General features: G+C 35.8%; 1 protein-coding gene and 1 long non-coding RNA gene across 2 annotated transcripts in view; one reads left to right on the top strand and one right to left on the bottom strand.

The window, feature by feature from the left end:
• Positions 1–597: 597 nt before the first annotated feature.
• On the bottom strand, positions 598–12,389 carry LOC107673883 (solute carrier family 2, facilitated glucose transporter member 9-like). Its single transcript, XM_016467692.1, has 12 exons — positions 12,143–12,389; positions 11,060–11,158; positions 9,166–9,326; positions 7,833–7,957; positions 7,597–7,742; positions 7,337–7,469; positions 6,295–6,482; positions 4,138–4,248; positions 3,255–3,356; positions 3,025–3,100; positions 1,246–1,373; positions 598–1,047 (listed from the first exon to the last, which is right to left on the bottom strand). Exons 1-12 carry the CDS (start codon positions 12,185–12,187, stop codon positions 793–795), a joined length of 1,569 nt encoding a protein of 522 aa, XP_016323178.1. The 5' UTR covers positions 12,188–12,389; the 3' UTR covers positions 598–792.
• A 48-nt stretch (positions 12,390–12,437) lies between these two features.
• LOC107673891 (uncharacterized) overlaps positions 12,438–14,911 on the top strand; it is a 23,053-nt gene continuing 20,579 nt past the window's right edge. Inside the window, exon 1 of the long non-coding RNA XR_001632443.1 lies at positions 12,438–12,586. This is a non-coding gene — a long non-coding RNA (uncharacterized LOC107673891). The remainder of the gene's footprint in view (positions 12,587–14,911) is intronic.

Below are 14,911 nucleotides of genomic sequence, written 5' to 3'. Positions count from 1 at the left end.
ATTATTATCAGTGTTGAAAACAGTTGTTCTGCTTAATATTTTTGTTATTTTTCAAGATTCTTTATTAATGGAATGTTCAAATGAACAGCATTTAAAAGAGAAATTTTTGTAACGTTCTAAATGTCTTTAATGTCAATTTAGATCCATGTATTGCATCCATGCTGAATAAAAGTATTAATTTATTTCCCCCCAAAAAAATCCCAAACTTTTGAATGGTAGTCTATATGTACTAATACAAATGTACAGCTGTAGCAGTGTTCAAAATGTCTGTAAATAAAACAACAGGATTTCTGAAAAAGCAAAGAAATATTTAAAATATCAAGTTTGATCTCAGCCTAAAGTCTCTAATAAGGTGGCACGTTAGCACATGATCATTACTAAATGATCCAGTGCCATTTAACACTCACAATAATAAGAGATCGCTGCAACCACATAAATACTCTCATAATGATAAAAATATGTATAAGACCTATATACATGAAGGAATTTCATTCATTAAACAAACAGAGAAAAAACATAGTAATTTCTCAATAACAATATACATGTGGCAACACATGTATATGGCACTGTTCTTGCATACAAAGTAACACAAAGCGCTGGGTGTTTAAGCATCATTATAAAACTAAATCTGATTGTGAAAACTAATTTCATCTCATGTTCTGTGATTAAGGAAGAACGAACCTTCTGTTAACCTGAGTCCACTGCGCACAAAAGTAAGATTCACTTTAACGCATAGATGATAACTGATCTAATTCCTAAACCTCAAATGCATTTTTTGCTTTTCTTCTGAGTTTAAGGACAGGAGGAAGAGCTGTCGAATTCAAGTGAACCATTTTCAAGGGAGCCGTATCCATTCATCTTTTTCAGTTTGAGCTGGTCAGGGTGAGTGAGGGCCTGGCTCTCTTCCACAGCCTCTTTTGTAGCAAACATCTGACTAATCTCTACAAACGTCTTATTTTTAGTTTCTGGAATAACAAAGTACACATAGATGGCCACTGACAGGCATATGACACAGAACACCAGATAGCAGTAGGACCCAGCAGACATCTGTAGCAGAGAAATAGGATGGAATGCAAACTGAGTTATTCCTTTTTAAAACAGCTGAATTAAATGAAGATGATTGAATTTCACAATGATTGACTTTGACAAATGTTTTCAACATAAGGCGACCACAATCCTGGAAAACGCTTTTCCGATTATACTCTGTGATCCTTTAGAATTAACTGCATTGAATGGATACGATACCTGAAGGAACGGAAAGATGAAGCCGATGGTGAAGTTGGACATCCAGTTAAGAGATCCTCCCACGGTGTATGCGGCAGGACGATGGGATTGCTTGAAGAGCTCAGCTGTGATCAGGAACGGAACACCCGCTACAAAACAGACATATCCGTACTAATGGCATCTCGTGACGTCATGTTTATTTTTCACGTTTAATTACGAACCTACATATCAGAGAAAAAGTGCTGTGAAACCTAGAGTGGTCATATTATTTTAGCCTAATAAAACTCTTATATACGTGCATATTATGATAGATCATTTTATGCACATGCATGTATGCATTGCTCTTCTGTAGTGCAACAGTTCTTGAAGGGAGGATAATAAACTAGCTTTATAAAGAGCTCGTTATCTCAATATGCAAGAAGCAGAGATTGTTCCACTGCTTAAGTTCTAATCCCTTTTGGTTACAAGTGAAAAATAAGGAGGCACAAGGTGTTATATCAAATGTAATGAATTCAGGAACAAGCCAAGCGATGGCTTCATTATTTGTGCGTGATAATTGCAGCAGGAGGCGTGCTGCAGTTAAATTGATAAGGAACTCTGCTTGTAATTCATTGTTCATGCAGGATTTTGTCTTAAAAAGCCATATTCATCATTGTTTATGAACAATGAGCCATAAAAAATCCTAATTAAAGACGTAATTACACCGATTGAGACTGGGGCCTGAGAATGAATTATAGATTTTGGAGTTGGGTTGGATAATGCATCAACTCAGTAAAGCACTTGTAGTCTCATTCATCACTGTAGCAGAGCTACTCCTCTCTGCTCTTATTGTGTGCATAAACTATGAGTCTAATGCTCATGCAGCACTAATAGAGGGAAGTACATACTTTAATCTTTGAAACTCTTTAAAACGCCAATATTTTCTCCTCAGCAGCACAATTTATCACTATTTCAATTTAATGCAATTTAGTTTCTGTATCCTGTTCTCAGTCCTGTCTAAGAATTACCAAACTTTTCATTATATAAAAAAACTGTGGTTCACAATCATATATGTATCATATTATATTTTGGTGTAAACTAATAAACTCATAAATCTGTATTTGTACAATGTAGCTTCTGATTGTGTGCTCACAGAAAAAAAATCAGTAAAATTGTTATGTAATATGTAAGTTAATGTTTTTTTTTTAATTTTGAAGTAAATGAGACTGAAATAAAACAGTTATGAAATAAAATGTAAAAAATATTAATTTGTAAAATAATAACCGTGCTTCACAAGGATAGATAAGGATATATAGCATTAATCATAATAATGGATTTTTTTGAATTAAATATTAAATAAGAATTTGTTCCATCCTAAAATAAATAAGTATTTTTTTTAGCATTTTTAGATAATTATAAAAAATAATAAACATAATAAATATATAACTATTTCTGAAAGTTTGAAACCCTTTACACTATTCTGAACAAATAAAATATGAATATATTAAATATAGAAAAAATATAATATGTCTTTGTAAAATGAATACATGCATGACAAAAACATAGTGCTCAAATAAACACAGGTCTATACTGAACTGCAGTTGCGTTTGCTTTTCTAAATTCTACCCCCAGGTGTCGCTATTTCACTATTTGAAGGCGTCATCTGGGACTTCAGGGTCAAAGAGCAGACAACTACTCATTCAATTGAAGCAGTGCTCTACTGAATGTGCCTGAGCATGACTAAAAGTGATGCAGCCATTTAGACCACTTTAATAAATAGATTAAGAGAAGAAGAAAGAGTGACAAACACAAAGAACTCACCCGGCCCAATGCAGAATCCAGCGATGATTCCAACCACACACCCCACACTCACATATTTCATGAAAGGCACATGTGTCTGAAAAGTGATAGTAATAAATGCAATTAATTGAAAAAAACAAAAACTCAATTGTCCAAATTTTGACAACAGTCATTTCAATGGGCAGTACTAATAAAATTTAATTTAATTTAGATTTAAGTATTTTTCACTTTATTAACTATACTTCACTTACTTGAAGAATGAGAGACAGTGTTATCCCAGCACAACACATTCCCATGACACCAAAACCTCCGATTATCAATGGCCTTCGCCCGAGACGCTCAATGGTGAAACACTGAATGAAAAACAAAGAGATGCAATGTGGATGTTCACAATAGGCACTTCCTTTTTGTCTTGATCGGATTAATTAGTAACCGCTGCCTTGAAAGGAAGACTTTCGGTGCTTTCTTGAAAGCAAATGTCGCAGAAGCATAAAGTGTAACCTTGTTTTTTCATTAAGTGCTGCTAAAATTGAGCGCTAAAGCTCTGCACCGTTGACTTAAAGGCTGGTGAAGCTGACAGAAGAATGAATAGCTGTAATTTTATAACCAATCTCTAGCCTTCCTCTCGTGTGCCATTCGCCTCCCGAGTGAGGGCCAATTGACACTGGCAGCAATGAGTTCTTCTGACTAACAGCGTGCCTCTTTCTCTCCGGTTGCTGCTGGTGCATCACTAAATCCCGGCTAAGCGACGCAACTGGGAGAGAGAGTGACTGTATCTGGCCTTCATTACAGCTCTGAGATGTAACCCAAGAAAGGAGGCGGCAAATACAAGACACATCAGTCTCTCTAACACTCATCTTATACAGTGATTTTTATGTGTGTCACAGCAGAAAAATACACAACGTGAGCTGGGAAAGATTGAGGGCAAAGCTAAATGAAAATGATTGAGATATGAAGAGACGCTCTTCCTCAAATGTAGCAACTCTAGTGAAGTAATAGACCAAGTAATGTCTAATAAACTATTTCAAGTCACTATATAACCCTGTCAGATAGTCTTTTACCACTATCAATAATTGAAACAGACAATTTTCACATTCGACTCTGTGAAAGCATCGGTGGAATATGAAAACTCACCCCTATGAGGCCTGCAACGATCTCTATAGCTCCAGTTCCTACAGTCGTGTACTGGATCTCAGGGGCCGGGATCCCAGCGTTCTCAAAGATGTCGTTGGTGTAAAACCAGATCTGGGGAGAAGAGCGAAAGGATAGTGATTTTGGCTTGTACAGGTGGCATATCGTGACTACGAGCGGTTACGGCGTACAACACTTCAGATTCAATTTGAGAGCTGGAGGGCTGTGTGTGAGGTTAGGCAGGGGGGTATTCAGAGAGAACACAGACGGTTTGAGAGCTGCTGGGACTGTAGAGGACACACACGGCCTGCCTCTCTCCTGCTGCTCATGCTGAAGTCAGCCAAGACTCACCACCTGTCAGCCCCATTTACACTGAATACACACACACAGACGCTCACAGGGTCACCTGCCACCTAAGGGCCCTACAGTCAATGTCATTTAATATTCAAATTTGATATCAAAACCCCATACCGCAGACATGGATAGTCCTGCTTGGATTTGACATCAGCAGCTCTCGAACTTTGCCAAAAATATATCTATGGTTTGGGGAATAACGGCTAAGGTTAAGAGTTTTTTTTTTTTTTTTAAGATGCTGAAAAGACGATTACTGATCTTTCAGCTTTGTAGCCAGATAAGACTGTAAAGAAATGTTGTTCTCTTGTCCAGCAAGTACAAATGTAAGTTTATTTTATAACAATCTCTGTAAAGACCAGCTGAATAATGCAAGTCACAAACATTGTCATGTTCTGGCACTCCTCAAATGCTCTTTTTTTTCAGAATCAGTTGAATCAATGTCAATGACTGTAAATGAATTAAACTGATGAATCATCACTGAGATAATGGCTTTTATTTATTGTTTTGTTGTTGGTTTTGGAAATTTGATGGGGTAAAGACATGACAAAAATAGAAATTGCGATTTGACAAACTCCAGATGTAATTTGCAGACATTTTTCCTCATTTTGCGGCATAATCTGTGGAATTATTCAGAATGTAATGTGGTAAACAGAGCTGAGAGTACTGCACTGTTTTCAGTAACAAAGCATTGTCATATTAGCCAACATCAAATGAATTCATAAATGAACAACAAGCAAGGAGTGGGGAATATGTAGAACTTTGTGAATGATGGCTGTTTGAATTCTGCTGAGCTTTGGGCACGCAGATTCCGTGTGGGCCTGGTAATGAGCTCTCTATCAGTGTTTATCCTCATTATTACATGAAGAATGACTCTGCCAATCAAACATTTCAGAACAATAATACAATTTATATAAGACTTTTCTATAGAAAAAAATATATATATATACACAGTCTGTTATACTGGTAAAACCTTTTAATGTGATGCTAGAAACATGATGTTAGATGCTAGTTCCTTTCGGAGAATATATTTAATAGCACAGTGTGTTTTTGCTGAGATGCATCAGAATTCTATTAATAACTCTGATTCTGATCATAATGTAGATGCCATTTAAGAGCACTGCAGTAGCAAGTATAAAGGAATGGTGTCAGCTGACAGGTCTAACTTAAACACTACCATCAAACTACTATTGGGAAAAAAAATGAATATCCTTTTTTGGAATCACAAGCTAATTGTTAAATTGTTAGTTCTGATTTAAAGGGAGTGCTTATAGATCAAAAAAGATCTGCCAAATTACTATAATCACCATCTTAATGATGTAACAATTAAAAAATACATCTAATTTGCTTGAATAATAGCCTTTATTTATCACTATAGCAGGGTTGTGCAAATTAGACCGCAAAAACACTTAAAAAAAAAGATTGTAATTTGTTAAGCTCTGATGAATAAAATGTGAGGTTTCTGTCAGCTCTGTCCTCTTAATCATCTGAATAATTCATCTGAAGTAAAACAAAACTATTTCAAGAAGGTAATACACTTCCTGAAGAATAAAGAAAGGAGAGCCACTTTAAATTCAGGCGCATAGCCACTGCTCTGCTGTGCAGGTCGAAACCACTTTTTTTTACCTGCTGTTTATTTGATGTTGGAAGAAATCTTGTAAGGCTTTGTAGGCTAAATACTCACCATACCCAGATCCCATCACTGTTCACGGTGTTCATATAATTACCTTTCCATTACAATGGATTCAAAACTCAAATCTAAAAACATGTGTAGTCAGCTCTATATGTTAACCAGGATTTTAACCTTACCGCATCAATGCCAGACAGCTGCATACCGATGTTGATGACCACCACGGATAGGACCTGCCAGCGAACAGTGTGGTCCAGTAACAGCTGCCAGACAGACACGGTCTCCACTGAGGACAGAGAGCGTTGCTCTTCCTGCATCTCCTCTATCTCTGCCTGGATGTTACATTTGGCTCGGTACCATTTCAAGGCTTCACCAACAAAGAGAACACAAACTATTGGTTTAATGTTCATCTACATCAGGGGTCAGCTGATAGACTTTTTAAAATGAGCTGCCTTTTTTTTATCACTTTGCCATATTCTTCCAATACAATAACCTCATACCCAATTCAAGCATGACCCATAAACTAACTAAAACAAATAACACCTATTTCATTGTAATGATTACTCTCCTACATGTTAATGTATGAATGTGTGCCTATACTGAAAAATAATATAAAAACAATATCTTTATCTATATATATTTTCTAGTAAATATATCTAATTATTCATAAACTTAAATTTACTTGAGAAAGAAAACTGCACAGGATAAAAGCCTGAGAATATGCTGATTAAGTTTATTTTATTCCATTAGTTTTTATTTGTTCCTTTCTTTGCGATTAATCACATCCAAATTAAAAGTTTGTGTTTACATAATATACGTGTCTCTATACTGTGTATATTTATATGTATATATAAATACACACACATACATGTATATATATATATATATATATATATATATATATATATACATATTTATACTGTATATGATTTATATTATACATAAATATAAATATATTATATATATTTCTAATATTATATATTTTTTTTATTTATGCTTAAAACAAAAACAATTGCCAATTGTGTAAAAAATTATTTTATTTTTTTTAAGGATGTTTACAAATAATTTTACTGACAACCAAGACAAAAATATAGATTAATAAGATGATCTATAACATATACTGTAATATTTAAACAAAAAATATGGTAGATTTGATGTTTGGATGGTTTTAGAAACATGCCTAAAGTGGTTCAAATTCTAAATCAAAAGAAGTTCTCTCACCGGTGATAGTGGCATGAACACTGTGCTTCTCAATCAACAGGTAGCGTGGGCTTTCTGGAAACCAAGGTAACAGCATCAGCTGGATAAAGGTGGGGACAACCACAAGAGACAGAAACAAGGGCCAGTGCTCCTCCTGTCAAACAAAACAGCACAAGTTAAAACAGAATACTGAACTCTGTTTCATAACTATTATGAAAATAGATGAGCAATGTAATTGTATGATGTTAAACTGATCATTGATGTTAAGTTCCCTGTTGTACCTTTCCCAAAAGTTCATGCAGGCCCAAGACTTGAGCTGAGAAAACCCCAGCACAAATAAAAATGCTGGGCATGAGCCCCAGGAAGCCTCTCAGGTTTTTAGGAGCAATCTCTCCCAGGTACATGGGCACCACGCTGAGAGAGATACCTGGAAGTTGGAGATGAGGAAAGCATCTCAGAGTCTATTCATGTCAAATCTTACTTTGCTATACCTGCTTATTTTTTAGTTGGGACATACCTGAATGTATTCCTGTTATAAAACGACCAAAGATGACCATTTCGGGTGAGCCGCAGATCCTGCTAAACCCCATGAGAGATCCCGCTAAGAACACCAGTACAGTGGAGTTGACCACTGTACCTTTCCTGCAAAAGCAAACACTGTGAAGTTCTGCACTGGCACTGTTCATTAAGCTAGGACAGTCATGCTCGATAGCCGGTCACCTGGGAGTTTAACTATCAAAACCAGATAACTGATGTTCCATGACAGTGCTGCTGGGTGAAATAGCTGCATTCCTTGATTAGTTCTATCACGTTGTAAACTTTCCTCCTGATTTACAGATGGCTGCACCGTGTTCTGCATTATGATCACCTTACTGCTATAAAACATTTTGCTGGACTGAAATTGATTAGAACAATAAATAGGGTCATGAATCATCGTCTTTCATTTGCATTTAAATGTCTGCAGTCAAATCTTTTGGCGCCACTCGTAGACACTCAGAACAGACTAGACAGGTGTACTTCCAGATTCCATGGAGAGCACAAAATAGAAGTGCAAGCTATGGTTAGGAAGTGCACATAGTTACAAAGTGGTTAATTGAACAGTCTTGTTTCTATACAATAATATGCTACCACTGCTATAAAAAGTATCACTTTGGCCATTTACAGTAATGGTTTTTCTAAAAATTAAAACTCATTATTTACTCATTCTCATGATGTTCCAAACCGGTATGACTTCCCTTGCTATTTTCCAAGCAAGTACAATTAATGCAGATAGATGCTTTCAAGCTTAAAAACACACGCACACACACACACACACACACACACACACACACACACACACAAACACACACACACACAAAACATCATTAAAGTATTATAAAAGTGATCCATATGGTAAAGCTATCCTATGGCTTCAGATGATTTGGATGTAAGGCACACAGACGTTTATGACACTTTCACTGAGCTTTTACCTCGTTTTTGAGGCTTGAAAGCTCTATTCTCTATTCATAGTAATTGCACAGAAAAAAAACGTGATCAGTGCTTTTTTCAAAATGTATTCTTTAGTGTTACATGGAAGAAAGAAATTCATACAGCTTTGGAACCACATGAGGGTAAATAAATTATGGCATTTTTATTTTTGGTTGAACTAATCACCAACAAAGACGATTGGAACTAACTGGACAGAAACAAGGCCATTTACAAGGCAAAGGCAAAGTCGTTCAGTGCGGTCAGAGAGGTCAGGTGAGGTGACAGATGAGGAAGAATCTACCTCAGTGGCCTTGACACTCAAGAGGAATTCCTGGCAGAGTGACCACACCAAGCCAGATGTTATGGGTCTCCTCCTGACTTACCTTCCAAATTTGGTGACCAGAGTGCCCACCATCAAAGAGCCGATCAGGCCTCCAATCGCAAACACAGAAACAGTGAGTGAATACATGAGCGTCAGGGCCTCCTCGTTTAATCCAGTTCCATTGCGACTTACCACTGTACGGTTATAGAAGTCTTTAATGTACTGTGAGTGACAGGGAAACGGAGAGACAGAGAGAAAGAGAGAAATTAAAGTGAATAGTTCACCCAAAAATACTCTCTTGCTGAAAAACCGGACTTCCCTTTTTCGGTCCAATTTTATAGGATATCTTGTGCTATTCCATTTATTGAAAGTAAAAAAAGGAAAAGCTGTAAAGCTACAAAATAATTATAGTATAAAATACAGTATAAAAATTTCATAAAAGTAGTCCATATGACTACTTCTCACATGTCCCAACTTTAACGGTCTACGAATACAATTTTTGGAACGACATAAGGATGATTTTATTTGTGGGTGAACTAAAACATTTTTTTTAAAGGGGTCATATGATGCGATTTCAATTTTTTCAGGCGGGGCATAGAGGAGAAACAATAATGTACAGTATGTGGAAAATAATGTGTTTTTTTAACTTTAAACCGCATAAACACATTTCATTACACCAAATACACAAAATAATGTTCTTTTTAGCAGCATCACATGACCCCTTTAAATATTTAACTTTTTGTTATTTAGTTTAATACACGAACACAAGGTAAGGCATTAATAGCCATTCCCAATTTCAAAAATTTCCTTTTTCTTCAAGCTTGAAGCTTCTATTCAGTGAAACACACCTATCAACATGGACTTACATTCTTCAGTTTTGTGACAAGCTCTTCTTTATCTCTTTCTTTCTATGCAACTCACTCTCTCAATTGCCTGTACTTTAAGATCACAGTCTAATTTAATTTAATTAGCTTATGTACCTTTTCTTTTCTATTCTAAACCTAAGCTGGAGCATTGCAGTATCATTTAACAGACTTGGGAAAACTCTTAATATAGTCTTTCAAGTTACTCAACAATAGATTCAACTGAACTAAAACTGAGTTTACAAAAAAACCTGGATTACTGATAATATTGATTGAGCTTCTGCTTCAAAAAAAAAAGAAGAAAAAAAGCAAGCAACTGTTTCCAGTTGTGATTTTTGGATTTCTATGTTTGAATCCTCTTCCTTAGCACATGATGTTCCAAGAGAAACAGAACAAAACAAAGCCACGGTAGGGTATATAACAGCCAGTCAGGAGACCAGACAGGAGAATTTAAATATTTTCATCATTAACAGGCTAATGGGGCAGGGCAAATAGGTCCCTACTTATATACATGAAGAGCTGCTAGAGGCAACCACTGCAGCACAAAATGCCTGACAAGCCAAGATGAACAAATAACATCTAACTGACTCATCTACAAAAAATGAAAATAAGGCTTCAACACTTTGTTTCTTCAAGTTTCTGGAGAAAGTCTAAAGATAACTTTCTCTTTTTGTCCCATATCATTATGCTGGGCAAACCTCAATGCTCTCTGGTTAAAATTATGATTTATTTATATAAATCTAATGTATAAATAGTAAGTACCATATGATATATAAAAATATAAATTAATGTTAATTCATGTTTAAATTATTACAGAATTCCTTGTAGAAATCACACTTTTACAACAAGAATGTATAGAATGCACAGAATCGTGCAACATTCCCTGAGATCTTGCATCAGGAGAGCCTCTGTTCAGGCCACTTTGTTTATTTCGTCCTCGAGCCTGACATGCATCTCTCTACTGGAAGCCACTTTTAAGAATCAATTTTGATTAAATGAAATACTGTAAACTGGCTATGTTATCTACTGGTTGCTTGTTTTGATGAGCAGTTTTGATCGATCAAGGTACTGAGTGTGTCAATGAGCTCTTACCCCGGCAGGAGAGTTGACCACAGCTAAGTTGTAACCATACAGCATTGAGCTACCAAAGGAGGTAAGGAAAGCCACTGCCAGCAGAGATGAGGTAAGATGCTATAAAAAAAGAAAAAAGAAATTAGAAAATATTTATGGCCTGTAAGCTATAATTTTCCTTACTTTTTTACCCCCTTAAAGCAGCACGCTATCTCTGTTGTTTCTTTTTCTTTCAAATGCTGTGACTGAAACAATGAGCACATGCATGAACCCTGATGTCAAAGAATTACATTTAGAATTAGTCTCAGACATCCTTACAGTGTTTCAAAAGAACAAATTCAGAAATGAAACAAAAACGGACATTTTATCAAATAAATAGTGCTCAGTACATAAATAATGGGTTTGTATTTACATGTCCATTAATGTGTTGAACTAGTACATAATTTAATATGTATGTGGCACACAAAAATATATATTTATAAATAAATGTATTTAGTTTTATAAACAAATATATTTAATCTGTATATTTGTAAACATTCTATTCTATTATATTCTATTCTGTCTATTCTAATGATCTTAAAATGTTGAAGCAACAGTTCAAGTCACAAGAGGAGAGAATAGCTTTCTCATGGTGTGACTTCAGTGGTCGTTACACTTCAGATCATGAGTGGAAAACTTAATTTGTCCCACTAAGTGGTCAGATGCAGTTGCTTATACGTAGTCCTACACGTGAGGGAAGATGCTGAGAAAATGTCTTGTGACATTAACATAATGGATTTTTTTCTACACACCACAAGAAAAATGTGACATTAAATATTGCATTAATATTACTGATAACAATACCTTTTGAAACCTATTATTACAAAACCTTCATCAACCAAACTTCAACAGCCTACTAAAATTAAACTTTAATAAAGTACCATCTGAGACATAATTTTTAAACTAACTAAACTAAAGATCTGTTGATGGCTATCAATAATAGGCTTACGGTTTAAGAGAATGATAAGACAACTAGAACGAAAACAAATAAGTTACAAAACAAACGTATATTTACAACAAAATGGCACATTTAAATAACTGTTAGTGATTAAATAGTCTACTTACCGATGTTATTTTGCCTGGACTAATAATTAACACTTCTTCAGCCATATTAAAGTTATTTATAGGCTACAAGACTTCTTGAGATAAATAATATGAGTTAAGTTTAGTTAGTTAGTTTCTACTGGCCGTCTTTCTGTGCTACAGACTTCATCTTGGACTTGAGGGTGTGGTCATAGCTGACATGAGGGCGTGGTCACACTAGATTGACAGCCAGCACATCGTATGATTGACAGCGAAGCGGCCTCTCATCTCATCAATCCTGTCCTGTGCTCGCGCTTCTCGCACTGGCACTGCACTTCCGACCGAGCGAGGCTCGCGTTTCTTAACAAGACCAAGCTTGTACAATCACATGACAGTCAACAACGTGATTCCTGCTGAAATCAATTAGCTAAGTGAATTTACAAAGTCTGCAGTCACTAGAATGAGGGGACTACGGAGAATCCAATAGTGAGTAATCCAAAAAGACAGCACAGAGAGCAAAAAGGCGATATTCATAAACGGTTTGTGTATCAATCGCGGTAGAGTGAATGGATACATTGAATGCTATTAGGGTCAGTTGAGAGGATCTAGTTAGTATGAAACTTTAAATAACTCCTCTTTCGTTAACTACATGTTCTGTTTGTTATAACTGTAGTAGCCTATCCAGAGGAAGTTCTTATGATGATCTTAGTTGATGATATTAGACGTGGACTAATGTTCTCTAGTATTCTATACTGAGAGACTCCTATGCGCTTAAAGGCAACATGAAATGAGTGTAGAAAACGTCCCCTTCCTGCACTTATTTAGACATTTTAGCCTTGTTTAGGCTATACTGTGTTTGTTCTAGCCAGTAGTAATGCTTTTCCTGATCCACTGAATTTATGCTGACTATTTTTGTCTATCAGGAAATGACAATTCACCCTGTCTGTTTTCTAAATGCATATTATAGGTCAACAGTTCTTTAATGCATACATTTTTTTTTTATTACTTCGTAATGTTTAATCAAAATGTCTCAACTGGATCTTCCAGTGAAAATGACAAACTTGTTTCTGGTAACGTATGCCGGACTTCTCGCCACTGCAAAGTCAAGTTCCATCTTCATCCATTTTTAAATACAACGCACTCACATCTTAAAATCCGGCCATTCAACCAATACATAGAACTAAGTCCCCAACCTACATTTTTGTTTTTTGTAATGCATTATTATTATTATGGGTGTATGACAATTATGGAACAAAAGATCTGTTGCAAAAGATCTCTTCCGCTTCATCACAACTTTTAAGTCCTGTCCTGTATCTTTTCTTGTTAAATATTCAGGTTGACCTTAAAGGGGTCATAGGATGCCCATTTTCCACAAGTTTATATGATTCTTTAGAGTCTTAATGAAAAGTCTGTAACATAGTTTGGTTAAAATTTCTCAATGGTAGTGTAAAAGACACCTTTTTTACCCTGTCAAAAACAGCTCTTTTCAGATCAAGCCATTTTTGTAGCATTTTCCTTTAAATGTTAATGAGCTCTGCTGACCCCGCCCCTCTCTTCCGAGCTGCTCTCAGAAAGACTTTACACACATTTCAGTTCAAACAACTTGTAAAAGTGCATGTAGCATCCTATGACCCCTTTAACGAAAGGTGAAAGAAAGTAGTGGAGACAGAGTAAGATGTAAGATCCTTTTAGAATCATTTTAGAATGTTTTAAGATGGGTTATCTGTGAGGAATCGTTGGTTTTGTTAATTTCTTGCTTTGTATAGCAAAACTACATGTTTATAGCTAATGAGTTTGATTAAAATGGAATGTTACAGTTTGAGTCACAAGTTAGCTGATATAATCATTGTCAGTTGAAGTGTGGTGATGATGATGACACGTTTTGATACATGAATGAACTTCCTCACTGGCCTGTGTCTCCCTCAGGGACTGAAGGATCTGACAAATCTGTCATTAGACTCGTGTCAGCAACCTCAAGCTGCTTTGTGAAAATCATTTGTTTTAAAATAATACTTAACACATAGATACTAAAAGGGGCATGTGTCGTAGGGGCAACCTAAATATGAAGATATGACATTTGGTATGAAATATAAATTCGCCTGTACCTAGTCAATACTTATTAAATCAAATCAAATCAAAAATAAATATTTTGTTCTCTGTTTTCACACTGACTCAAACCTGGTTTTATTTTGGCACTGGTGGAGTCTATTAATGTATAGAAACTTGTTCTTCATATTCTCATCATTCTCTCTCCTTCACTCCTCAATCCTCATGCTAGCACATGTGACCCTGGAGTATAGATTGAGCCGCTCTAGTTGATTGCTTTTGGTGTGTTCTTCTAATGTTGGGCTGGAGAGTGTTGTGTACTTGATCAGGTTAAGAATGACTTGGATTGATGACTGTCCCTGAAACCTAATATCCTTTCCCTCTATGGCTGATTCTCTGATGAATGTAATCAGGGACAGCTACTCACAAGATGACAGCAGGTTAGATTTCTCCAGATCAATGGCGATGTCCTCGGTCTCTTAGAGTCTTTCTTTATAGCTAGTCGCTGTTAAAAATCACACCTCATTCACTCAATTGTATATATTGATTAGGAAATAAGCACTTGGGCTTTATATACAGTGGGTACGGAAAGTATTCAGACCCCCTTCAATTTTTCACTCTTTGTTATATTGCAGCCATTTGCTAAAATCATTTAAGTTAATTTTTTTCCTCATTAATGTACACACAGCACCCCATATTGACAGAAAAACACAGAATCGTTGACATTTTTGCAGATTTATTAAAAAAGAAAAACTGAAATATCAC

This window comes from Sinocyclocheilus anshuiensis, unplaced genomic scaffold, assembly GCF_001515605.1.
Source record: "Sinocyclocheilus anshuiensis isolate Anshui unplaced genomic scaffold, SAMN03320099.WGS_v1.1 scaffold292, whole genome shotgun sequence".
NCBI lineage: Eukaryota > Metazoa > Chordata > Actinopteri > Cypriniformes > Cyprinidae > Sinocyclocheilus > Sinocyclocheilus anshuiensis.
The sequence above is the reverse complement of the archived record's forward strand: the minus strand, read 5'-3'. Positions and strand labels throughout refer to the sequence as shown.